Consider the following 27,302-nt stretch of genomic DNA (forward strand, 5'->3'; position numbering starts at 1 on the left):
GCAGGAACAGGAATCATTAAAAGTCCAGATTTTCTTTTCACCTCGAGGTCATTGTTGTCACCCAGTGTCTTCTGCTTTTTTTGTACAGTGCGCAGTTTCTAAATGGGCCTGCAAATGAAAGGTCCCTCAGGTCATTGTGGACCTTACTGCGGGTCTGCAAATGTTGTGCGACCCACTTAGCCTTTGAAAGAAGAGCCAGCCAAAGTGACTCATCTTTGACATTGTGCTAGAAATTAATCTTTTTAAGTGTAAATGAGATTAATTAGCGAAGATGTTTGTGAGCGTAAACACACGTACCCATCAACACCGCTTGAAGCTAAATTAGATTTGTGATATGAAGTGCTATAAACAATGGGTGTGGGAGGGCTCTTTTTATTATTAAACCCCCCTGGAAATGATTTGATCAAACCACCACACTGCAGAATTCAATGTCACTTTTTTCCCCCAAAAATATTATTTCTTAAGTGAGAATTTAGCTCCAGCTAGTTTTAGAGGAAATATTTTAATACATTTGAGTTTCATCTTTTTTTTTTCTTCAATAAAAGCATCTACATTTTTTTAAAATATAAAAACTATATAGACTATATATTTGATATCAAAACAAAAAACTCCTAAAACTCTACATTAAAATGAAAACTAATAAATGTAACTTAGAAACGTTTTATTGATTTTGTTTTCACAATTTTTACTTAAACCTGAAATTGAATAAATATTAAAACATAATTTGTGTGCTACATACTTGTTTTCCTGTTCTGGAATTGATACACTGAAAGGATACATTGTTGAAGTGATATATAATTTTATTGTGGAAAAATGAATATATTTAATTATTTTTATTAAACATTTCTATTTGTATTGCTTAAAGGTGATATATTAACTGAACTTATTATGTTGAGTGTGATATGCCCTGCCTATTGATGAAGCATTTTTGCAGAAGCTTATAGAAATGCAAAGACCTGATTATCTAAAATTAACGAGTTCTGCAGCAAAACGTCCTGTGAGCAGAGGTAGGTTGAAAGTAAACACAGAATATGTGCATTTGAGAAGTCTTATGCTTTTAATGTTGTGCAGAGAATTCGTTAAAAAAGAGGACGCATGTATGGGTGCGGCCAATGGAGGACTGGAGAATAATTGACAAGTGACGAATTTCACTAAACTCTACTTGTTAATATCAGCTGCCTATAAAAATTGACGTCAGGAAATGAAAACTGTTGCGCACTCGTGAATGTAACTTTTGCATTGCATTGAGGATAACAGAGTTCTGTGAATCGAATTATTTATTTGTATACAATAAATTACTAATGTATTTGTCATTGAAGAAAAACTTCTGACCTTTTTTATTAAATGCACAAGGAATTAATTAGACATTCCAACAATTTACAAACACACACACACACACACAAATGTAAAATTTCATAAGACCCAGTTAACAACTGCATATTTTTTAAGCATATTGAAGGCTTGTTCCTTGTGTATATGTACAGTAAACTCTAATTTATTGTTATAAACATACAGCTGAAGTCAAAATTATTTGCCCTCTTATTAGATGTTAATTCCTTTTAAAATATATCCCCTGTGCTGTTTTAATTGTGAGAAAAAATATGAACACATTTCTAAATATAATTTTAATGAGTAATTTCTAATGACTAATTTCTTTTTCCTTTACCATGATGACAATACATAATATTTTACTAGTTATTTTGCCAGAAGCTAGAATATTGCAGCTTAAAGTCCTGACTCTGCAAGTTAGGTTAATTAGGCAGGTTATTGGATAAGTGTTTTTTTTTTTTTTCTAGATCCAGTAAAAAATATATACGTTTATTTCTTAAAGGGGCTAATAATATAGATCTTAAATAAAAAAAAAAGATAAATATTTAAAACTGCTTTCATATATTAATTATAAAAATAAATATATAGATAATTAATCTTATTCACACTTAAGAAAATTAATTTCTAGCACAATGTCAAAGATGAGTCACTTTGGCTTTGGCTATATATAATATCAAACTACTGTGAAAATGTCTTTGCTCTGTTAAACATCACTTAAACAAAATATTTGAAAACTAATCAAATTTTACGGGAGGGCTACTCATTTTATGAATATTGGTATTATGAATATTTCCGTTAAAAGTTGATTTTATGCTAAGAATAATCTCTACATCTCTGAGTATGTTTACATGGACACCAACAATCTGACTTTAATATGATTAAGACAATACTCTGATCAAGAGTCTACCATGTAAACCACACTTTTTTATTAATTTAATTTGATTAAGATCATAATTAAACTAAACAGAAATAAAATTAAGACATGTGGAGCCAATTTTAGTCACAAGTGCAGCACAGACATGTAAACACAGCAATCAAACAATTACTGTCGTTTAAGATTTTCACCACATTTTGTGACAGGATAGTCACAGCTGTTTGACACTAGTTTCTGCACCTACCGAGTCAGTGAAGGAACACAGACATGTGGAGGTTTTTTTCCATTCGACGTACGGTCTCAAATTCCATTAAAACAACACTCTTCCAGCAGTTCCTCACATCCAATATCTTGTTTATCACAGGGACCATGCATAAAATGTTCCTGAAAATGAAAGTGAAAAAGCCATACAGCAGTTAAAGACAACAAGTTAAAAATAAAACGCCTAAAATTACTTGAAACTCTGAAGGAAATGTGGATTGGGCGACCCAATGACATAATCAAATTATGTGCTATAACAAATAAAACGGGATGATGTAAGAAACATTTAAAAAGCAACTCATGTAAACACCTTCATCTTATTATTGTCTTATTCATTTAAATCATTTAATTACTGATGTCCATGTAAACGTAATCATTGTCATGAGGCTTCGAGAGAGATGCTGCCTGATTTTAACCTAGTGATTTTTTTCCCTCTCTCTCTGCGCCACCGTGAAGACACCTACCTGTACCCCAGTTTCCAGGGGAACATGTCAGATAACGACACCGCCAGACTGGGCCTGGATTTTCAGAGGATGCTGCGGATTAACCACATGGTCTACATTGCTGCAAGGTACGTCGTGTCAGTTCAATCACACACTCACACTGCACACCAACACAACCACACACATTTCAGAGACTGGGATGCAACATCGACCAGGAGCTCCAGATCCAAACACACCAGTGCTGTTTCTCCAGATGCCCACAGAGATAAGACCTCACACGCTAATGATAAGGGTCGTGTGATTGGGCCAATCAGTCTCATTCAGAGCAGGATTGCAGACGGATGACACTTCACTCTCTGCCTCTTCAGCACTGTCCCTTCTATTCAGCGCAAGGTGTTATTGCCTCTGTATTGTTATTTACTGAAAGAAGTGAAGCCCAGATTCTCGAGTACTCTTAAAAATAAAGGCACCAGAAAGATACAAAAAGGGGTTTTTGCATTTAAAAAGACATGGACAAATAGTGTACTTTAATGTTTTTTCACACACAATTTACTAGGATATAATAAATGATGTATGGGCTATTTGGAGCTGAAACTTCACAGTCTTATTCTGGAGAAGCCAGAGGTGTTTTTTTTCAAAACCTGTGACAACACATACACTTAAAGAGCTCCAATTATGCATGATAAAATATTTTGGTTTTGGGGGTCTCCAACAACAGCCCGATACTTTTTTTTTATTTTTACCTAATTATCCCAACGACTCTCATATGACTTTTCCAGCAATGTATTTGTTCCAAACCCCCCCTTAGCACGAAGCTAATCTGCAGTGATTGGTGTGATGTCCCAGTCTGCTTTGATTGGTCAACTGCGTTCAGCGCAGATGTAGAGAAACGCCCACCACAGTTATGAAGTAGCACAGAGTATGTGTGTGAGGCCAATGCAGGAATAAGATAAAGCATCAACCATGATCCCAGGTAAAAACAGTACATTCAGTATTAATGCACAAAGTGGATTTAAAACTATTTTGATTATTGTCCGTGTTTTTTTTTTTTTGGTCCCACTTTCTGTTGTTGTGTTGTGTTACACACTGCATGGAAGGTAATTTTCAAAAACCCATAATAGGAGCTCTTTAATACACAAATACAGTTCATTGAACGTACACAATGACATCACCTATATTCTATATTATTGCAGGTTAACTATGCTTTTATATAATAACTTTAACTGGTAAAAGCTATTACTTACTACTTACTAGTTAATTAGTTAAATAACCTGTGAAGTGCTTTGAAATATGCAGTTTTATTTGATGTTTGACATAATCTCCACCAAAACATGATGAGAGGGTGGGACAGCCAATAGTGTTTTGTTTTATCACAGATTTGCCAGTAAGAGTGCTTGAGTTTACGTGCATGAAATAAAAAGCAAATGAGAAGCATCTTGAAGGGGGCGGTGCATGTCAAATACTAGAGAGCATTTGATTGGTTATAATGTGATGAGAAACTGTGAGGTGGTATGAATAAAACTGTTGATCCATTTCGGCAGAGATGACAAACTACAAGTGTTGTGTGTTTATATCAGTTTTGTATCTTCGAAATGTGAATTTTGTCACTGTTTTGGGGCACACTAGCTTATAGATATCCTAAAAATGAATAATACTGATATTACCATCTAAAAAACTTTAATTTTATTTCATGTGACCTTTAAAGTTATTAGCAACTAATAAAGTTATTGTATCTAATAACTGAACTTTTTCTGGTTTTGATTGTAATACAATAACGTGCAAAACCTTTTCTAAAGCTGCTTTGAAACAAAGATTGTTATGAATTGAATTGATTTATTTTTCCTCTAATGAAAAGGAGCATAATATGTTCATTATTGAAGAATCCTCATGGAACCATCAGTGCCAATAAAGAACCATTTCTGTCTCTCTTTCTGTCTCTGTAGAGATCACGTTTTTGCCATTAACCTCAGTGCTTCATTGGAGCGCATCGTCCCCCAACAGGTGAGCTCACCTTTTCTTAATTTGCTGTTTCAGTCATCTTTAATGTTTTTTTTTTTCCTTCACTTAGATCAGCACTGCGGTGTTAGAATAGTCCCTTTTATTCGTCTTTGGGGAAGGTCCATTCAGAAATCTCATTTTTCAAATGAGCAATTCTCTTTATGGTGGCTTTAAAAGACGCATATTCTACACTTTTATGGCATTGTCTATTTTCCCTGAGGTCCACTTGAAATGTTAGTCAAGATTTTTTAATTAATGAAATGTATTATGGCTAGCCAAGCTCAGTGTATGTGAAATGAGTTATATCATTTACTGAAAACCTGCAGACTGAATTTATGAGTGGTTCTCAAAACAACCTGAAATGTGTACTGCTTTCAAAAATGTAACAACATATTGCAGTGCATCGTGTTTTATTTTAATGCATTTTTATGTAAGTCATAAAATATAATAAAAATAATAATAAAATAAATATAATAAATATAATAAATTAAGCTAAAGTTGTATTAACTTCTTTCATTTTTCCTTTATAATTACCATTTTGGCCTACCACAATACTACATCTTCATCAAGTGCTTTTAAATGTGCATTTTTTTGTTTATTGTGTGACATATTTTTAACCAAAACATGAAGACGTGGTGAGGCATTGAGTCAAAGTCCCTTTAAGGCAAGTCATTTCACTTGGCCGCCATCTTTGAAACGCCTCTCGAGTGGTTTGCTCGTGCATTCTGTCTGAATGGGGAAACATCAAATTCTCCAAAACTGCTTGCCTTTTGATTAAATTTCATATTAGGAATCAGCAATAAAATTAAACAACAATTATGTCTTAAATGTTATTTCTAAATGTTCTAATCACACAAAATCTGCAGAAACTCCTGTACTAGAAGGCAGGGCTTCATTAGCCGTCTTGACCGTTTCACTTTTCCCCATTCAAAACTATATGAGTGACACGTCTTGCGTATTCTATAGATAGAGTAGATATACTTTGATAGAGTAGCTCTTCTCCTTTAAATAAAACAGCCAATAGCACTTTGTTTTTATTACAGTTCTATCAGTGAGGGAGGTCGAGCTCAAGCGCATCAAATGAAAAACAAAATGAAAGTGTCATAACGGGGGTGGGGCATGTCAGATAGAGCCCATTTGATTGGTCAGAAGATTTGATGAGAAACTGAAGTATGAGTTGACGTCAAAGTAATTGTTTTGGATGTCAGGGTATATCTGTGGGGTGTCAAAAAGTAGTAAAGTTGCTCAATCAATTTAGTGAAATTTAAGGTTCTTAAAAATTATTAAAATGTCTTAAATGCTATTTTACATGGTAATGCACTTTTAATAATAATAATAATAATTTTTGCTTATACAATGTTTTTTGATATTAGTTGTTTGATAAAATCTGTGTGAATTTCATCTGTGAATATCAGGGTGCTGTGTCGTTTATAAAATCTAGCTAGATTTGATATCACGCTGCTTTGTTTACTGGAGTAACCAAGGCAACACCATTATTCCTGCTGTTCTATAGGTGTTTTTTTTTCCCAACGTAAAATTACCCATTATGCTTTGTGTGTATGCGTAAACAGAATGCTTCAAACTTCCGGTTGACAGCTTGATGCATATAAAAAGTCACTTTCCGACAGCTTTACAACGATAGTTTAAATCTATTTTAGTTGCTTTTAAAGTCCTTAAACTAATACTGCTGTTGATCAGAGCCACCTCCTGGACTGATCATTTTAAAAAGTGGGATCTAATAGGAATGAAAAACAACATCTGCGAGTCATTTACCCTTACCATCAGACAGCATCTTGTGCCATTTAAATGGAGCTTTGTCATCACAAAAGTTATCATTTTTCTCTTTTTATCAAATATATAACCAACTCAAACAAATGTAATTCACCAAAATGTTTGACAGATATACGTACTGACCCACTAACACATTGATTTAATTGAAACATTAATTGCTCCCAATTAGAGTCAACATGCAAATCAGTCTGAGTACAGTATGGCTGACAGGTCGGGAACACTGATGCTGTATTTCAGCATCTGATCTGTTGACAGACACTGAATTATTAGAAAGTTTTTCTCCCCCGCTTAAACTGCATCTGACAGTTAAGTATAACAGCTTTTACACGTCTTTCAAATACAAAGTTGTAGATCACAAAAACACTCTGTAAACCTCTCAACTGTATTGTCATCCATTTTTGGGTCACGATTTACCAGTTGTAAACACTGTAAATGGAAGTTCTAAACATCCTACCAGAAGACGCTGGTCGCTTTGGTGCCCTCCATGCAGCAACGAAGAAAAAGGTCTATAGGCATCAATTAATGGATTCGCATTTTTATTCATTACATAAATAATGTTTCTTACAATCAGTGTTTAGTAAATACTCTGTGGACTAAGTTAAAATGTTGCTAATGTTATTGGTTGAAACTGAAAGTCCAGATGAGGTTTTAAAATGCATGAAAAGAGTCTTAAAAAGATCTTAAAATGTATTGAATTTCACTCTCTTTTGCCTGTAGATACCTTGGATGTTTATATATTCTTTTTTGCGCTTGTTTAGTAGCACACTAGCTTTTAGATGTTCTTAAGACTGATATACTGCTACTCAACATCTAAAAAACATTGTTTTGATCTCACAAGGACTTTACGTTTTTATGAACAGGCCCTTCTGAGATCTGAATGCAAGAATTTCAAACAGTTTGTTGATGTTTTCCATCATGTTGTTGTTAACAGAAGTGTTATTGTTTAAGAACGGTCTGCTTATGGAGAGATTGCTCAGTCTTTCTTCTTGTTATCCTTTGGGTCTCTCTGACATTAATATCTCAACTGCTGAGAGTAAGATGTCACTGCAGCAAATAGTTGTGTTAGCGAGAGTGTTGTTTTTAGCTTGTCATGGTATGTGTGTGTGTGTGTGGTTAGGGGTAGGTGAGGGGGTGTTGATTGCTTGCTGTTCCTGTTGGGTGGGCTGACATGGGCGGCTCAGTAAATCTCTGCAATACAGCCTGACCTAATGACACCAGCAAGCACCCAGACACACACACACACGCAATCCTGAAAAAGGCTTGTTAACAACCTGAGGGATCTGTTTTTTCCCCTCCTTGTTGCTCAGACCTCCATGTCTGTCTCTCTTTCCTCTTTTTTATGTTTGTTTTGTGTGATGCTTATTGAAGTAAATGAGATTTCCCCAATGAAGCTGTTGAGAATAGTGATGAGCCTATGATTGTGTGTTTGTTTGTGTGGCAGAAACTGACATGGAAGACAAAAGATGTGGAGAAATGCACAGTCAGGGGGAAAAACAGCGTGAGTATACAGCTCTTTCATTCCTCTTTCACTTTCTTCCTGTAATTGTGTGATAGAAGTCAGTAACTATTGCATTTGGTGGTTATTAGTCTCGCATAACCAGATTTCCTTCTCAACGGTAGGTCTGGTTGTAGGAAGAGACGGTCTGACTGGCATATAAAGTGACCAACCCAACAGTTCATTTATCATTCAGATTGTAGCTATCCCTATGAATGGTTTGGTAGTAAATATTGGAAAAAAAGTGGTCGAATGCTATTCAACTGTAAATGCACTGATTATTTCAAGGAAATCATTTTAAAAACAAATCTAATAGTACCTTTTATGCAGTGTTAAATGTGAAGCTCTTCAAAGTTTAAAAGATTTAGGTTCACAAGAAAAAAGTGATTGATTATCAACAATTCTAGTTCATTTCTGTAACCGATATATGTATATTCGCTACTAGGGATGCAACGATTAACCGATATCACTATTGACCACGCTTTAATTCGTCACTGTTAATTAATAGTGAAGGCTTCTCAACACCGTGTTTCTGCACGGAACAAAAATTCTGCACAAAATTACACCACTGTGCGCTAGTTAAAATTTCAGAGCTTATACACCGAGGTTAATACCCACGCACCCTGGATCAACTATGGCTTAGGCTATTAACTGAGGGCCGTTTACATATTTCGTCATTACGCATCACGCATGTTTGTTATTTCCAATGGAGGTGCGTGGCTTGGGATCAATGGTGAACGCAGCACAATGCACCCAGGCACACCTACGTGAAATAATGCTGCAAGTCACATAACCAAAACTGGACCGATCAGCTTCATACTTTATATAGAATATACACAGTACTGCTCCAAAGTGAAAATGAAAAATACCAATTTTTTTGTAATCTAGTTGATCAAAAGTGCCTTTCAGACTGAGTTTCAGTAGCCTTTGACTACATTTGTTCTCTTTAAACGGGAAATACTTAACCATTATGTAGCTGAGATTTGTTTTTTTAGTCTAAAATTATTATTTATGTTATTAAAAACAAATAGCTCCTCAACTTACAACTTACAAACTGCGTAATCGGGCCTGATTACCGATCACGTGATCTGATCTCGACATCCGTATTAGAAAATGATAGGAATTATGTGTAGATTTTGTGTTTTGAGTTTGTTAAAGTACATGACAAAAATGGCAAAAACTTCACTATTTTGCCCAGGAAGTTAAAAATGTCTGACTTCCTGTTAAATTTGCAATTTCCCTCCAAGAGACATTTTTGATGTGTGTGCCAATTTTCGTATGTGTGCATGTAACGTAGCTCACATTGCACTTCGTTAATTGTTCTAAGGTGGCGCTGTCAAGCTATTTTGCCACATCCACTTCAGAAACCCAAATCAATTGTAAATTAACCAATTATACCTAAGATGACATACAGTATATCAAACTGATGTGTTTTAAATTTCATATATTATGCCATGTTTCCAGACATTTATTTACATTTTTAGGCAAAACAATATTAATGTTTTAATTTCAGAGTAGTTTGGAAACTCTGCTTGAAGGAATATAACACGTTTAATCAAATATTGCAAAAAATGGCTTTTCTTTTAGGTTTTGGCATTTTATCTACTCTTTATTTAAATGAAGTGTTACAGACTTATACTATGGGCTGGACATTTACAGTCATAAAAAAAAAAAAAAAACATTCTCCTCCAAAGTTTTAACTGTGTACATTCCTATTAAAAAACAATCTACATACCTTATCCTTCCTAATGGTTATCAAGGCAGCCAATCAGATTAGAGCAGGCAGATCAGCAAGGCGCTTTCCAGTTTAATGATCAGTACCCACCAAGTGGTCAGTAAACGGTCTGTGTCTGAGACTAAGTGCTTCTCCGCAGGTGGCATATACATGCAGATATGCGAACAGAACACACACAGGCTTTATAATATCATTATTGATTGAAGACTGAGTCGCAGTGTGCGAGTCAGATCCTGGAGCTCAGCATAGGGATTATGGTAATTTGTGTTTGTGAAAGTGAAGGAAAAAGAGAGGCAGAAATGATGCTCTCTGTAAGCCGGAAGATGAGTCAGTGTGTGTGTGTGTGTGTGAGTATACTTGTGTGTGTCTGTTATATATAGTGTGAGTAAAAGCCAGTGTCTTGTCTTTCACAGGATGAGTGTTACAACTACATCAAAGTGCTGGTGCCACGTAACGATGAAACCCTCTTTGCGTGCGGAACCAATGCGTTCAACCCCACCTGTCGCAACTACAAGGTATGATAAGTCTATTTCTGTCACACAAGCACTTAAAACCTCCTACAGATGCACAGATTTCTGAAGCTTCCCTTTAAAGAATCACAACTGACAGTCTACATGCACTGGTTTACCTCAATTTGTCAGCATTCAAATTAATTTGGATTTTAAGGCCTGCGCAAATAGTATTTATATTGCAGGTTTTTTTATAGCGATGAATTCATATTCGTTTATATTGCACTCTTGTCATACCTGTTTACATCTAGAGGTCTGTGTGTTCTCAGTGCTCTGGCTGTTGGCTAAACTAAGAATTTTTCTGCACTTGCAAGGGACAATGAATGTTAACACTTGTAAGTCGGGTATTAACGTGTACTATATATATTTGACGTAAAAATTCCTTGATTCATGACTTATATTTTTTGAGGATTGGCTGCTAGTATTTTGCTCAAATTGTTAATTACAGTAGGGTTGTCAAAAGTATTGAGTTTGGTACCGAACAGTGCTAAAATTTAGAAAATGTCCATTTGCTGCTAATTTGAACTGATGACCTTCACGGCCAATCACAATCATTTCTGTAGAGCACATGAAATTTCTGTTGATCACATGAACACAATAGCCAATCAATGGTGTTTACAAACATGCTCAACAGTGCTCAAATGTTGGCGATATGTTTTTAAAATTTCAGTAACAATTAGTACCGAACTCGATACTTTTGACTAGATGTGTTTTGAGGATTGGCTGCTATTATTTTGTTTAAATGGATGATTACAGTGGGGTTGTCAAAAGTATCGAATTTGGTGCTAATTGGTACAGAAATTTTAAAAACGTTAATTTTCTTTATATTTGGACTGATGACCTTCACGGCCAATCACAGTCATTTCTTGTGATCATGTGAACACAATGGCCAATCAGTGGTGTTTAAGAACATGCTCAACAGCAGTCCAATGTTAGCCAAACATTTTTAAAATTTCAGTATCGATTAGTACCGATTTCAATACTTTTGACAACACGAGGCGGGTTTTGAGGATTGGCTTTATTATTTTGCTTAAATGCCTGATTACAGAAGGGTTGTTAAAAGTATCTATTTTGGAACTATTCTGTGATGAAATTTTATTTTCATTTGAACTGATGACCTTCACGGCCTTTCACAGTCATTTCGGTTGAGCACGTGAACACAATGGCCAATCAACAGTGTTTAACAATGTGCTCAACAGCGCTCAAATGTTATTGCAACGTTTTTTAATTACAGTACCGTTTAATACCGAATTTGATACCTTTGGAAACACTAGGTGTGTTTTGAGAATTGGCTGCTGATTACAGTAGGGTTGTCAAAAGTATTAAGTTCAGTACCAATCGGTACTAACATTTTAAAAACATCTATTTCTTTCTAATTTGAACTGATGACCTTCACGACTACTGACTACTTTGTTCAAGTTGTTAATTGGTATTCTTTCACTCAGATAACTGACTGCTGTTTTTTATTTGGTATGTCCACATAAACTCCAACTGAAATCAATTTAATAAATATGTTTCTAAATGCTAGTTAAAATGTCATGGGACATGGATTCATATGATTATTATTATTTTTTATTTTTTGCTGTTATTTGCAGAGTTGATTTAATTATTTTGCTTATTCTGTAAAAATACAGACACAATAAATAGAAATGCATTCATTAAGTACATTTCTAAATATCTGTTAATGATGTCGTGACTAAAAAATATTGCTCATTCACTGCTATTCGCTAAGATGATAGACTAATTTGATCTTTTATGTGAAGAACTGCTATAAAAAAACATTTATCAGACAAATTCATACAGAGAATCCATGTCAAAAGAGTTATGTGACATCAAGTCATGTGCTAATACGTTTTAAAGATTGGCTGCTAATATTTTGCTCAATGATTGTTGAGTAAGAAGGTGTGCATGTAAACTGTAAACAAACATTTGCTGAACAAATTCCTGGATGCAAAACACAAATGTCATGTGGCCTAATTTGAATTCATGTGACTGAATGATTGACTCAGCAGATTAACTGCCATTAAATTCTAAAATATTAAATACATTAAATGCTGTGTTACATTTTCTTTAGGAATCTCAGAGCATTTTACACTCCAAAAAATGAGTTCACTCAGTTCACAAGTCTGCATTATATTGCCAGTGCAGTGAAGTGGAATCAGACCTATGCTGTGATTGATGCTTTTCCATCAGCATTAGCAGAAAGTGTGTGTGCATGTGTATATGTGTATATGTGAATGTATGTGTGTGCGTGCATGCACCGGAGTGTTTTTATTTGCCAGAGAGCATGTAAATCTGACTAAACTCTGGAGGAGGCCAGCAGGGAGTCGGCTAAACTCACGGATGAGGCTCTGCTCTCAACTTTTCCGTTTGAGGCTCTTTGGAGATCCTGATTTATGCACCTTACCCTGAAGGCATCTTCCTTCCAGATCCCTCTCTTTCCTCCTCTTGTCCTCTGTCTGTCTGTCTGCGATTCTCTCTCCTGCTGGCCGGCTCATTTTTCGGCATGTCTCTGAAGAGAAGGCTGGTCTGGTCGATATGTCACGTCGTGCAAATCATGTCACTCTGTTCCTCACGCAGTCCTGCACTCCAGAGGTTACAAGTTAGCTATAGAGAACTTGCTGGAAAACTCCAATGAGTGCTTGAAGAGAGATAGAGGTTTTGGATAAGTTAAATTGAACCTTTATTTTAACAATTGTTATCAGCTGAGATATCAGATTGCCAGTCTTTATTTAATATTAGTTTGTACTTTTTTAATAATAATAATAATAATAATAATAATAATAATTGTAATAGTTATAATAATAATAATGTTAGTATTATTATTATTATAAATTTATTATTATTATTATTATTATTATTATTATATAAAATAGTAATAATAGTAATAATGATTGAATAGCATCTTATGTTTAAGATGATGATGATTGTTGTTTATTGTTATAATTTTTATTATTCACAATACAAAATGTTGTTATTGTTATTTTATATTATTGTAATCATCATCATCATCATCATTATTATTATTATTATTATTATTGCTATTATTGTTATTGTTATTGTTATTATTATATAAAATAGTAATAATAGTAATAATGATTGAATAGGGGCGAGGCAGTGGCGCAGTAGGTAGTGCTTTCGCCTCACAGCAAGAAGGTCGCTGGGTCGCTAGTTCGAACCTTGGCTCAGTTGGCGTTTCTGTGGGGAGTTTGCATGTTCTCTCTGCCTTCGTGGGTGCTCCGGTTTCCCCCACAGTTTAAAGACATGCGGTACAGGTGAATTGGGTAGGCTAAAATTGTCCGTAGTGTATGTGAATGTGTGTGTGGATGTATGTGAATGTGTGTGTGGATGTTTTCCCAGAGATGGGTTGCGGCCGGAAGGGCATCCGCTGCGTAAAAAACTTGATGGATAAGTTAGCGGTTTATTCCGCTGTGGCGACCCTAGATTAATAAAGGGACTAAGTCGACAAGAAAATGAATGAATGAATGAATGAATGATTGAATAGCAACTTATGTTTATGATGATGATGATTGTTGTTTATTGTTATAATTGTTGTTATTCACAATACAAAATTTTGTTGTTGTTATTTTAGATTATTACTTTTATTATAATTTTTATTATTATTATTATTATTATTATTATTATTATTATTATTATTATTATGTATACACATACCTTATAATAATAATTATTAATTTAATAATAATAATAATTCAGAACATGTAACAATTAGCTGTGCATTATCACTGTGAATTATTAGCTACTTGTGTTTTTGTTGTTATTATGATGATGATTATTATTGTTGTTGTTGTTATGTTGTATACACATTTAAGCAATATTGTCAATGACAATTATCATGATAATGGTGAGGCAATATTAAATCTAACATTTAATCTAGTTTTTAATCTAAAATAATAATATCTTATAACCATAATGATGATTATAATAATATTATCATAATAATAATGCAAAACATTGTAAAATAGCTGTGCGTTATTGCTGTAAATTGTTGTTATTATTAGCTATATGCATTATTAGTAGTAGTAGTAGTAGTAGTAGTAGTAGTAGTAGTATTATCATCATCATAATCATCATCATCATCATCATCACAGTAAAACCACATATGCTTATTGTATAAGACAACATTTTTATGGTTGCCCATCCACAAGCGGAGTTAGCATTTTTTTTTTTTTTTGTAAATTTGTTTTGTTTTTTAATAAAGTGCTGAACAGATTCATAAAGTTAACAGGCAGTGTGGAGCAGTACAGATGTTGTCCTTTGACACAGAGGTGATGCAGTGCTTGAGTTCTCCTCTATTTTTCTCTGTGTAGTGTCATGTATGAGCTTCAGCAGGTTCAGGAGGTGTTAATCCACTGGGAATGAGCACACAATGTGACCCTGAATACCAACATGCCCATAGGATCCTTTCAGCCACACTGCTAAATGTGTGTTTGTGTGTCTGTATAATCCAGACTCGAGAGCCTCAGGGTGAATATGTTTGTAGAGTGTGTGTGTGTGTGTGTGTGTGTGTGTGCGTGCGTGCGTGCGTGCGTGCGTGCGTGCGTGCGTGCGTGCGTGCGAGCGTGCGTGCGTGCGTGTGTGCGTGCATATGTGTGTTTGTCACCCAGCACAGCCAGTTAGCACAATAGTTTTGTTAGTTTTTTTATCTTGTTTACTATTAGTTTTTTTTGTATATTTATGCATGACAAATGAATAATAAAAAATAATATTATATATATTATATATATAATATATATATAATATTATATATTTTATATATATATATATATATATATATATATATATATATATATATATATATATATATATATATATATATATATATATATATATAAATAATAATAGTAATAATAATTTTAAAAGCACACATGCAAAACACAGCTACTTAGCACAATGTTTTGTTTGTTTTTTATTTTGTTTATTTTTATACGTTTTTGTTATTTATTTATGTATAGCAAAAAAAGTAATAAATAATATTAATATTTTATTGATGTTATGGTTATTGCTATTATTATTATTGTTAGTAGTAGTAGTAGTAGCATATTCCAGTGTAGCATTTGAAATACTTATTAATTTATTAATCTATTAATCGTATTATTGTGTACGTATGTAATCAAGACATAAGCTCTGCAGTATGAATGTTTGTGCATTGGTGTGTGAACGTGCAGTCAGTTAGCATACTGTTTTATTTTTTATCCTGTTTTTTTTTCTTTTTTCTGTGAACAGCACAGGTCGAAAGCTTCTGCTCTGCCTCTGACTAAGAAGACAAGCAGGCACACTGTTCACACCTACAGCTCCTGAAGAAGAACTAAACAAAACAAATTCAAACTGTGGAGCATAAACCAACCACCGCTATACATACATTTATACTGAAGTCTGAGCAAACTCCACCAACACGCATTCAAAACATTCTCAGTCTAAATGGTGTTTTGAACGAGTGGAAAAATAATATGCATCCAAGGATTTTATTTCTTTTTCTAAAGATTCTGGAGCCATTTGCCTAATTTAAATATTGAAAGGATATCGTTACCTCTCCCCAATGACCTTCTAGTTAGTTAGTTAGTTAGTTAGTCAGTTTATATAGCATATTTTTTACAACACAGCGTTGGCCAAAGTGCTGAACACAATCAATACTAATTAAAATACGAAGTCATAGAGCAAATACATTTAAAACAAAACAAACCCCTCAACGTTGAAAAGGCTTGAATGCTAAAGAACAAAGATGCAGTTTCAGAAGGTTTTTAAAACAGATAAATTTACAGCACGTCTAATGTTGAGTGGAAGCTTGTTCCAGTGTTTTGAGGCGAAAACAACAAAAGCCAGATCCCCACTTCGTTTATACCAGGACTTTGGTACAGACTGAATAAACTGATCAGATGACCTTCGTGACCTACCAGGATTTTATACATGTTGGAGATCTGATAAATAAGATGCTTCCAGACTGTTTAAGGATTTATTAAAAAAAAAAAAAATGAATAATTTAAAATCAATCAGTGACCTAACAGGCAGCCAGCTCAGAAAGGAAAGAACTTGGGATATGTGTTCATACTTGCGAGTCCCTGTCAGAAGTCTTTTGCATTTTGGATTAATTGCAGACTATTCAGGACATTTTGACTGATACCCACATACAAAGAGTTGCAATAGTCAAGTCTCTCCAAAATAAAAGCACGAATCACCTTCTCAAGGTCATTAAAAGAGAGAGAAATGACTTTGCTTTTGCCACACCGTTGCCTCACAGCAAGAAAGTCGTTGGTTCGAGTCCCTGGGCCAGTTGCCGTTACTGTGTGGTGTTTGCATGGGTTTTTTTTCCAGATGCTCCGGTTTCCCCCACAGTCTGTAGACTTGCGCTATTAGTGAAGGGCATCTGCTGTGTAAAATATATGCCGGAATAGTTGGCGGTTCATTCCACTGTGATGACCCCTGATAAATACGGGTCTTAAGGCTGATTTACACCTCTGCGTCAAGCGCAGTCTTCAAGTGGTCATACACCCCTCGCCGTGGCTGAAACACCTCTTAAAACAATTATCTACACATCACAATGATGCGTAGCACAAGTTCTGTGATTGGTTGGCTTGGTATCGCTGACGAGTGTGGGCTGGGGTGAGAGCCGCACGAACCCGTTGGAGCGAGTGTTACAAGTGTGGAGTCCCGTGAAGCAGCTCCGGATGGAAACTTTTGTTTTGTGTTTACTTAGCTACTTATATATTATGTGTTGTATATTACTTGTATATTATATGATCTGATTGGCTGACGCTTCCTTTGGTGCTTGAAAATTTGAGAAATTCCCAACTTCTACAGTGAGCAATGTCGCTGAAGTGGCGCCGCTGGATCCACAATTCAGTTCGGCAATGCTTGACGTCGCCCTTTTTAAAATGAGTCGCTAATGCCCCATGTGAATAAGGCATAAAGGAAATTAAGGAAAATAAATGAAGATATACGCTATATGATTAGATGTGCTCCAGTGATAGGCAGATTCAAATCGATCTGTTTAGCTGCGCACTATTTTCACTCTTTCTTTTTTTCTAACTTTCTTTCTTTCTTTCTTTCTTTCTTTCTTTCTAGTTTTAACATGTTTTGTCTGTTTTTAACAGTTTTAATGCGTTGTTGTTTTTATTATGCTTATTGTGGTTATTTTATTATCCTTTAATCTTATTTTTTGTAAAGCACTGTGAATTACTGAATAGCAATAGCTTATCATTTGATATTTTACGTACACTATATGGCTTAAAATAACATCAACAAAAAAAATCAATTGCTAATGATTAGCAAAATAGCCATTTTTCAAACTGCCCGAAAAACCACCTCACGCAAGCATAAAACCTTTTTTTATTTTAAGATATATTGACGATATATAGATCTTAGCTTCCATTATCCATAGTATTTCAATTCATGATTTCAGTTTGTGCAATTTAGAGGGTAACGTGTAATCAGAGTTTACTAATGAGCTCTGTTAGACCACCGACACAGATTAATAAAAATCACCCAACCAGCAAACAGAAGCAAATAATCTTCAGATATTGTACTTTGGGACCATTTTGATGGAGTGTGTGTTAATGGTCTTTTTCTCTCTGTCTCCCTCTGGTCAGATGTCATCTCTGGAGCAGGACGGAGAAGAGGTGATCGGTCAAGCCCGCTGCCCTTTCGAGTCCCGCCAGTCCAACGTTGGCCTGTTTGCCGGTGAGTTGGCAGAGCAGCAGTCGTCTAGGGAGGAACACAGGAAATCTCCTATAATCTCACTGGTGTTACACTGACATTTGACAAAGCGCAGTGAGACGGCAACGATCACAGACGCACAGAGATTCAAACAGGACACGAGGGAGATGAGACACATCCCTCTTTTTTTCCTCTTTGCGTCATATACACACTGAAACTCCACTAAGCTGCTCTTTGAAGGGTTTGTCTCGTTTTGATTCATCAATAGCTGTTTTTCACCTCACTTCCCAGGCGGTGACTTCTACTCAGCCACGATGACTGATTTTCTAGCAAGCGATGCAGTGATTTACCGAAGTTTAGGAGAAAGCAGTCCTGTCCTGCGTACTGTAAAATATGACTCCAAGTGGCTGCGAGGTGGGTCACGTTCCTGAGTTTGTTTATGCTATCATTTCAGGGGTGTTTATGGTGATTTTGTCTGTGTGTGTTTAGAACCGCATTTTCTTCATGCCATCGAGTATGGGAACTACGTGTACTTCTTCCTCAGTGAGATTGCAGTGGAGTATACCACCCTTGGCAAGGTCAGGCATTTCATCTACACTGCAAAACAAAATATTAAATCACAAGAAAAAATAAAAAAATGAAACATCCTTAATAAAACAGGTTTTCCATATATTTTAAATACATATTTCACTTCAGAAATTTGTATACATTTACTTTAAGTACTTATAATAAATAGTTGAATCAAAATGATTGGCCCTGCTGTGAAATTGGAGTTCTTTTTGTAACATTTCCCATGTGCTGTCAAATGTTTCGCATTTTTTAACATAATAGTTTTATAAGTAAATTCTAATAATAGATTATTTTCTTGTTTTTGCAATGACGACAGTACTTAATATTTTCCAAGTTATTTTGCAAGATACTAGTAGTTAGGTTAAAATGCAGTTTAAACTAGTTTAACCCTTTAACTGACTCACCAACAAAAAAATTGGCTCCTTATGTCGCTAATTAACATACTCATTGCATTTTTTTTTTCAACACATCCCATAATTTCTAGAATATCAACCATTTGGTAGAGATTGATATTTCGGTTTATGGTATAAGTACCGGAATTAATATACATATACTATGAAAGATCTGAAAATTTGAGGTGTAAGACCAATTTATTTAAAAAGAATCAAAATAAAACATTTTTGAATACTGAATCCTCTTTATTTTTTAAATAAAATATTTCCGATTGTCATTTAATTCTCATTTACAATAAAATCAAACTCAAGTGTAGTAGGGCAACAGGATTATGTTTGTTTGATTCTCTTGTAAACCAACAATGCTGTGTAGTGCAAACCATTATTTTAAAAAAGGGTCAATCTTTAAAACAGTCAAAATATGGTTAACCATTTGGTAGAGCAGGCAGTTAGATGGTTAATTAGGATAAAGTTGGGTTAATTAGGTAAGTTTTTGGATGAAGGCCCCGGTATAGTTCAAACTAAATCAAAAAGAACTAAAATTGTTATTTTGAACCAAATGTGGCCACAACAAAGTTCTTTTTAAGTTTGTTTCGGCAGTTTAAAGCAGGGGAGTTTGTTTTATTCCTAAACATCATTGAGTAGGGCTGAACAATACATCCTTTGAGCTTCGATATTGCAATAGTCACATTGCAGGATTATACTGGATATTTATTAAAGATTAAAAGATAAGGATATTATTAAATTATATTTTTATATTATTGTATAAAAGTATTTATACAGTGATGACCATGTTATTTTATGTTTGATTGTTTAATTTTTGTATTTGAATACTGTTAGACCTTCCAGAAAAATGCTAAAAAAATAAGGCACTGTTTATTTAACTTTTATTTTTGCTTTGTCGTATTTATATATGCTTGTATTTTATTATATTTATGCAGATGCACTGCATAGGAAAATATGTGATCACCCCGATCAATTTAAATTTATTACGTCTTTGCAAAAAGAGCTTATCAAATCATCTAATGAAATTACAGTCATATCGCAACATATATATTACAGCGAAACAAGAAATATCGCAGTGTCAGATTTTTCCAATATTTTGCAGCTCTACATTTAAGCTACCATTGGTTCATCATGATTATACAATCGGTGGGTGTGCCGTGAATCTCCACCTTTTGACTTGCATCTTATTCTTGCAGTTCATAGTCAGACAGGAGAAAACATCCAGCACAAAAATGACATATTAGCAACTTGAATAAGCTGCAGGGTGGCCTATCAGAGCTGGTACACATGAATTTGCACCTTTACTATTATTCACTGAGAGACTTGGATGGTTTCACGTGCCAGACAAGAAGCACAGCCACATCATGCCACCTCTTGTTTTTGAAACTGTTATTCACTCTCTGCCACCATTGTTGTTGTGTTCAGCAGTATTCAAGCATATTTTTCAAATTGACCAGCCTTTACTTTATGCTGGTGGCTGTCTTTTGCCCCATTGACTTTCATTATAACCACATTTTTTTATAGCGAAGCCATGCAACAAATAATCATGCATTCTTGATTGTTGGTGGTTCCCTGTGGGAAAAGGTACAATTTGTCTTTTTATTGTTGTAAAAGAAACAGTAAAAAATATACAATAATATAATGTAAAGGTTTTGCAATCAAAAGTCAATGGGGCAAAAACAGCCACCAACATAACAAAAGGGTAGTTTGTTTGTTCAGTGTGTATTGAGATTTTAATCATTTTCAAAGCATTTTCCCAAAATATGTGTCAAAATAATTGTCTCCAAAAATCATTCCATTTGCTGAAAAACAGTGAAAGTTGTGAGAGAAATATAAGAGTGAAAAAATAAATGTGAAAAATAAAAATAAATGTGCTTTCCTCAGGTGGTGTTTTCCCGAGTGGCTCGCGTGTGTAAGAATGATAACGGCGGTTCTCCACGAGTTCTAGAAAGATACTGGACGTCTTTCCTGAAGGCCCGGTTAAACTGCTCAGTTCCTGGTGACTCTTTCTTCTACTTTGATGTTCTTCAGTCATTAACAAACGTCATGCAGATCAACCACAGGCCTGCAGTGTTGGGCGTCTTTACCACTCAAGCCAACAGGTACTGAATCCCAACACCCTAAGTTTTTGTGTTTCCATGCACTCTTCAACAAATGTTAAGCCTATTATGATAAAGCTTAATGAATTGGTTTGTTTGAAAGAGAGTTTTTTTGTCCTCTTCTCAGCATCACTGGTTCTGCTGTATGTGCATTTTACATGGATGACATAGAGAAAGTGTTCAATGGGAAGTTTAAGGAGCAGCGAAACAGCGAGTCCGCCTGGACACCAGTTCCTGATGAAGCGGTGCCCAAACCCCGGTAAGTCATGTTTTGTTTTGTTTTGTTTTGTTTTGTTTTGTTTTGTTTTGTTTTGTTTTGTTTTGTTTTGTTTTGTTTTGTTTTGTTTTGTTTTGTTTTGTTTTGTTTTGTTTTGTTTTGTTTTGTTTTGTTTTGTTTTTTTGGTTTTGTTTTTAGTTTTGTTTTTGTTTTTAGTTTTGTTTTTGTTTTTAGTTTTGTTTTTGTTTTTAGTTTTGTTTAGTTTTTTTGTTTTGTTTTGTTTTGTTTTTCGTTTTGTTTTTGTTTTTAGTTTTGTTTTAGTTTTGTTTAGTTGTTTTGTTTTGTTTTTGTTGTTAGTTTTGTTTTTAGTTTTGTTTATTTTTTGTTTTGTTTTGTTTTTAGTTTTGTTTTTGTTTTTAGTTTTGTTTTGTTTTTTGTGTTTGTTGTTAGTTTTGTTTTTAGTTTTGTTTAGTTTTTTTGTTTTGTTTTGTTTTGTTTTTTGTTTTGTTAAAAACCCTGAAAACAGTTACTGGCTTTTGCACAAACCAAAAAATAAATAACTTTACTTTTGTTGCTTTTGCTACATGTTATAGTTATAACAATTAATTTGAAAAAAATAGAACTTTTTATTTTAATGAAACACAAATACAAAGTTTAGACTGAAAGAAATATTGCTAATATTTTTGATTAGGAAAAAAACTAATGAAATATAAGCAAAAGCACAAATAAATTCAATAAAATGAATGTACAATTAAAAAACAATTTATTATTCAAATGCTTTTTTTTTTTCTTTTATTAACATTTAACACATATACCAGATTTCATATTAGGATGCAATCAGTTTAAGATGTATAGATCCAATATAGTAATAGATTCACATCCAGTTCATTTCTTAGTTGCTTACATTCACCTATCATAACCAACTGTATTTGATACTGCTTTCCAAGATTATTGGCATGATTTTGTACTTTTTGTCCCTACTTAAACAAAAAGATCTGCATGCTGTATGAAACCTGGCTCGCTCTGTGTGTGTTTTTCTTGTTCACATCATTGTATCATAATAGTATTGCAATAACATGTCACAAGATTACAGTTTAGACAACATTATAGTTTACTGTATTTTTGATAAAAAAAAAAAAACTGCAACATCCCTAGAGTAGCATGAGCACATCACACAAAGGAATATATTCATGAACTTATCAAACAAAATGAAATCTCACTTACACACTCAGCTGACAAAGAATAGACTTCCTTGTCATCTTGCTTCGCGTGATATGCCTGTTTTCTGGAGCTCAGAGAGCAGCTTGTTTGGCCTGACGGACTCTTAAAACAGCTTCTATTTAACAGCGGCAGATGGCTGGAAAGGATCTTGTTAACTGTATGTGTACGATCTGTTTTTGTTGATCATTTCACTGAGCCACAGTAAAGTCTGTGCAGGTTGATATCAATTGTTTTCTCTCTCTCTCTTTCTCCAGGCCAGGGTCGTGTGCTGGTGATGGCCCTGCTGCTGGTTACAAGTCCTCCACAAATTTCCCTGATGAGACTCTTACCTTCATTAAGTCTTATCCACTAATGGACGAGGCTGTGCCGTCTGTCAACAACCGACCCTGCTTCACACGAACCACCAGCAGGTTCGCACACAAACACACACATACGCTCCAAGAGAAATTAGACACTCGTCCACTCATTATTTTCGCACTCTCTCTTTATTTCCCCAGTTGTTTCCTTAACATCTGCATGTCTTTCTCCAGAGGAGCAAGCAGCCGTTATTAGTGTTGGAGAATAAATGAGCACTTAGCTGTTGGGATGAAAGACAAATGTTTTTTTTTTTGTGATTTTTATTTTGTCAACTAATTGGCTTATGTTCCTCATGTAGGTTCAAGCTGACCCAGATTGCAGTGGACACGGCAGCTGGCCCATATAAGAACTACACTGTCGTGTTTCTGGGGTCAGAAAATGGACATGTCCTGAAGGTTTTAGCCAGCATGCATCCAAACTCCTCGTACAGCACTCAGGTTTTGGAGGACATCGATGTTTACAACCCTAACAAGTGAGTTAGAGAGCAAATATGCACACTCTTTTTGATGCAGTGTGTGGTGTATTGTTGTGGAAACCTCAAACTGGTTGCTTTTCATGATATTTGAAAGTGAATGTTGGTAATGTGGCTTTACATATGGTCACAACCTTGTATGATTAATTAACGGTTGGATTTTGATGATCCAATATTAAACTTATGTGTTTATTCCATCATAAGAATGATCACAAAATTTGTGATTGTAAACACTGTCATAACTATGTGGAGCACAGCTTTTTTACATTTTTGAATATACAGTGCTCAACATAATTGAGTACACCCCATGTTGAAAATGAATATTTTTATCCATTTCATTTTAAACAGAACAGATGTATTAAAATTATATATTTATTAAAATAATAATATTTTAGTCACCAAACATATTTAGAAATTAAATTCACTTACATTTCATTTACAACCTACATAATTTCAACAAAATTTTTCTTTTTTTTTTTCTTCTCTTGATTTTTCCTTTTTTTTTGTATTTAATTTAATTTAAATGTACAGAAGGTGTACTAGTTTTTGGATCATTACCCCAAGTTATTTTGTTCAATAAGCTACAGATATGGTTTCAGCAGTACTGACTAATCTAATGTATATGCAAAAGTATAATATTGTATAGCTTTCTATTAAAAGTATAAATTTAAAATATAGATCTGTGAGGGGTGTACTTCCTAGTCGTGGGTTGTAGCTAAAAGGCCATCCACTGCGTAAAACATATGCTGGATAAGTTGGCGGTTTATTCTGCTGTAGCGACCCCAGATTAATAAAGGGACTACGCCGAAAAGAAAACGAATGAATGAATACACCGCTGACATGTACTTGCAAAGTTTCTTATAGTCAGTTATATGTCTGTTGAAGGAGCAGTATCAGCAGATGTCAAGCAGACAGTCTAGTCTAATTGTAGAATTAATTGGCATGTAGTTGCAATGCAACCTTTAGTCAACAAAATGTGCAATAGGGTCCATCAAAATAAAGTATTACCAAACTATTTGCTAATGCTTAATAAATGATTTATTGTGTGCAGATATTATAGTGCTGGCAATTCTTTTTTACTTTAATAAGTAAGTAAGGAAAAATTGCTGATAGACCAATGAAATCTTACAAAATAGCACACAATGATGATCAACGTGAAAGCAGAATGGAGTAGACTGTTAAACCTCAGGTGTGCATTATTATTTTTAAGAATTCAACAGACCACAGTTAATTATTCTGTGTTTTCACTGTTTACCACACCTGAAGACATTGTTCAGGATCAGATGTTGTATTCGGTGTAATAATATGGAACACTAATGTGGTTAAGACCTGCATGTAACTACTTAAGTTGTGTGTTTCCATGAAAATGATTACAAGTGATTACCTTAGAATGGTTATTAGACAAACAGAATTAAGCATTCAACTGCTCCATAGTATTAATACTGTATGTATATGTCCAATAGTCAAACAATAAGGCTGACCGGTAGAATGGAAAATGTTGAGAACAAAGGCTGGAATGCAGACTCAGTCAACACCAATAAGATGTTATTTTGTTTTTCTACACCGAAGGCAAAAATACATTTTGATGTTTAATATGCAAACAGCTATACACTTTTAGACTAATTACCTTTACTGTGGCAAGGATACAATAGACTTTATTGAGTGTTACAATAGAGGTTCTGGATTTATGAATCCCATTCTTTTTTTTCATTAAGGTATTGATTTTTTTTTTTTTTATGGTATAATAAAATAAAATGTAAAATAATCCTACTGTGAGCTACATAAATTAGGAAGTACCATATTGGAAATCTATAAATGCATTTTATATAAACTGATTTAATTTAGTTATATCATGGGACTGAAGTTCTTTCACTGTTTAAAGTTTTTGTGAACCATATTTTAGAATTTGTTTGCCTCAAATGGACAAGTGTTTCAACTTATAGCTGGCTGGAATGGTTCATGGTTTATAGGGCTTCAACAAAGATTTGTTTAAATCCCTATTGAATCCCGAATGAGGAATAAATGCCTAAGGATTGACAGTCGGAAACCCCACCTATTAGTTAAAAGAATCCGTTATCACTAATCAAGTATGCCTTTATTTAGATAGTAATGAATGAGACAGACAGGAAACAGTGGGTGAGGAGAGAGAAGAACAGGGCTGGGAAAATATCCTGAGGACTAAAATTGCCTGAGGTGCCAATGTGCCATATGTCAGAACACTGCTCATGAGTCCATCACTGTGATGCTGATGAACCGGACAAGCCTAACAAGTAGTATGAAGTTAATAAGTCAATTGTGAATGTCACTGAAGATGCCATGCATTTGATGCAGATGTTGTCAGATTTGAGTTATTTAAAATGTGACATTTTTCGAGATTTATTCATGTAGTACCAATATTATTTTTAACTGGACTGGTTTTCCTTAAAGAATACACTGGATGAATCTGTTACTTTTGCCAGTTATTTTGTATTTAGTTAGGTTTTGTATTTGGTTTTTGCTGTGTCTGCCTGCTTAGAAAACTTGAAAAGATAACATGTAGCCAATTTGTTACTGCATTATTTGACCTTTTTTATTTTCATGTATTTCTTGTTTATTTTGACATAGCTAGCTAGTGTTTTTAATGTACGCGATAGCAATTTCAATCTTATTTATAATCCGATCATCATTCTTTCGTGAGCAAAGTTGTGTTTGTCAGCATCATGTTGTGATATTCACACTGACCAGCACAGAATGACATTTTAATTTCCATTGATAATGTTGGGCTGCAATGTCAAGTTGGGGATAATCAGGGTCGCCCCCAAGGGTGGCCACAGCCACCCCTATGTAAACTCTGGCCATATCTCTGGCCACCCCAATATGATTTTGCTGTTGATATTATTAATTTAAATGTACTTGCGTGAATTCAGAATATTTCAATAAATAAATAAATGTTAGCCACTAAATTATTGTGGATTAATTGGTCCCACTGACGTAGCTGATTCACTGCCCCTCCCCCTCCACGATCATCATTGACAGCATGCACACATCTTCAATAGACAGCAATGGCAATTTAATATTTACCTTAAGGTACAGCAATAGAAGAAGCTGTATTAATAATGTTGTTGCTCAGAAAGGAATATGGATAAATGTGTGTATAGTAATGCCGTTTGTTCATTTGTTTGTTTTATTAATTAATTAAACTTCATTAACTTTAGACATGGCACATACTGTATGTGGAAAAACAACTGAAAAGTCATATATATATATATATATATATATATATATATATAGTGTTTTTAAAATAAATATTAATATTTTTAAAATAAAATAAATAATTTTTTAAATAAATATACATTTTTATTTGGTTTGCACATGTAGCTACTTGTTAAATTATTTCAAGGAATAAATTACAATAGTTCAAGATTTATTAACTGAATGATTTAAAACCACATTATTTCATTTACCAGTAACCAAAATATAACATTACACTAAATTCTTTTTTTCTGGCCACTCCTAAGAACATTATCTGGGGTCACCACTAAGGACAACATACAGGTTGTTATCCCAGAATAAATCTTTTCTGGCTTATCTGTTGTATAAAGGCTGATATATACTTCTGAGTCAAGTGAGTGGTGTAACCCACAGCCCCTGCCTTGCGCATAGTCATTTATTTATACCTCTGCGTGCTGTTTGTGTTGCTCTGCAATAACACTTCTGAGATGCTAGCTGGCAGTAGGTTTTTAGTTCCTCTGTTACAAGATTGCACTAAACAGTCAAAAACACAAAGATGACAGAAACTAAACTGGCTGAATGGAACTGAAGGAGCATACAATAACCTACAATAAAAATATTAAGTATTAATACAGTAAAAGTATTCACT

The 27,302-nt window shown here is 34.3% G+C and overlaps 1 protein-coding gene across 7 annotated transcripts in view; it reads left to right on the forward strand.

The window, feature by feature from the left end:
- The window catches only part of sema6cb (semaphorin 6Cb), a 269,311-nt gene that overhangs the window by 182,145 nt on the left and 59,864 nt on the right, over positions 1–27,302 (forward strand). For all 7 annotated transcript variants that reach the window (XM_087285827.1, XM_087285830.1, XM_087285831.1 and 4 more), the window contains 11 exon segments: positions 2,921–3,035; positions 4,851–4,908; positions 8,138–8,194; positions 10,340–10,441; positions 18,043–18,133; positions 18,401–18,523; positions 18,599–18,687; positions 20,962–21,179; positions 21,304–21,435; positions 22,869–23,024; positions 23,270–23,443. In XM_087285827.1, the coding sequence (XP_087141953.1) occupies positions 2,921–3,035; positions 4,851–4,908; positions 8,138–8,194; positions 10,340–10,441; positions 18,043–18,133; positions 18,401–18,523; positions 18,599–18,687; positions 20,962–21,179; positions 21,304–21,435; positions 22,869–23,024; positions 23,270–23,443 (1,315 nt within the window).

The sequence above is a fragment of the Danio rerio genome, chromosome 16 (genome assembly GCF_052040795.2).
Source record: "Danio rerio strain M-AB ecotype USA chromosome 16, GRCz13ab, whole genome shotgun sequence".
Lineage (NCBI taxonomy): Eukaryota > Metazoa > Chordata > Actinopteri > Cypriniformes > Danionidae > Danio > Danio rerio.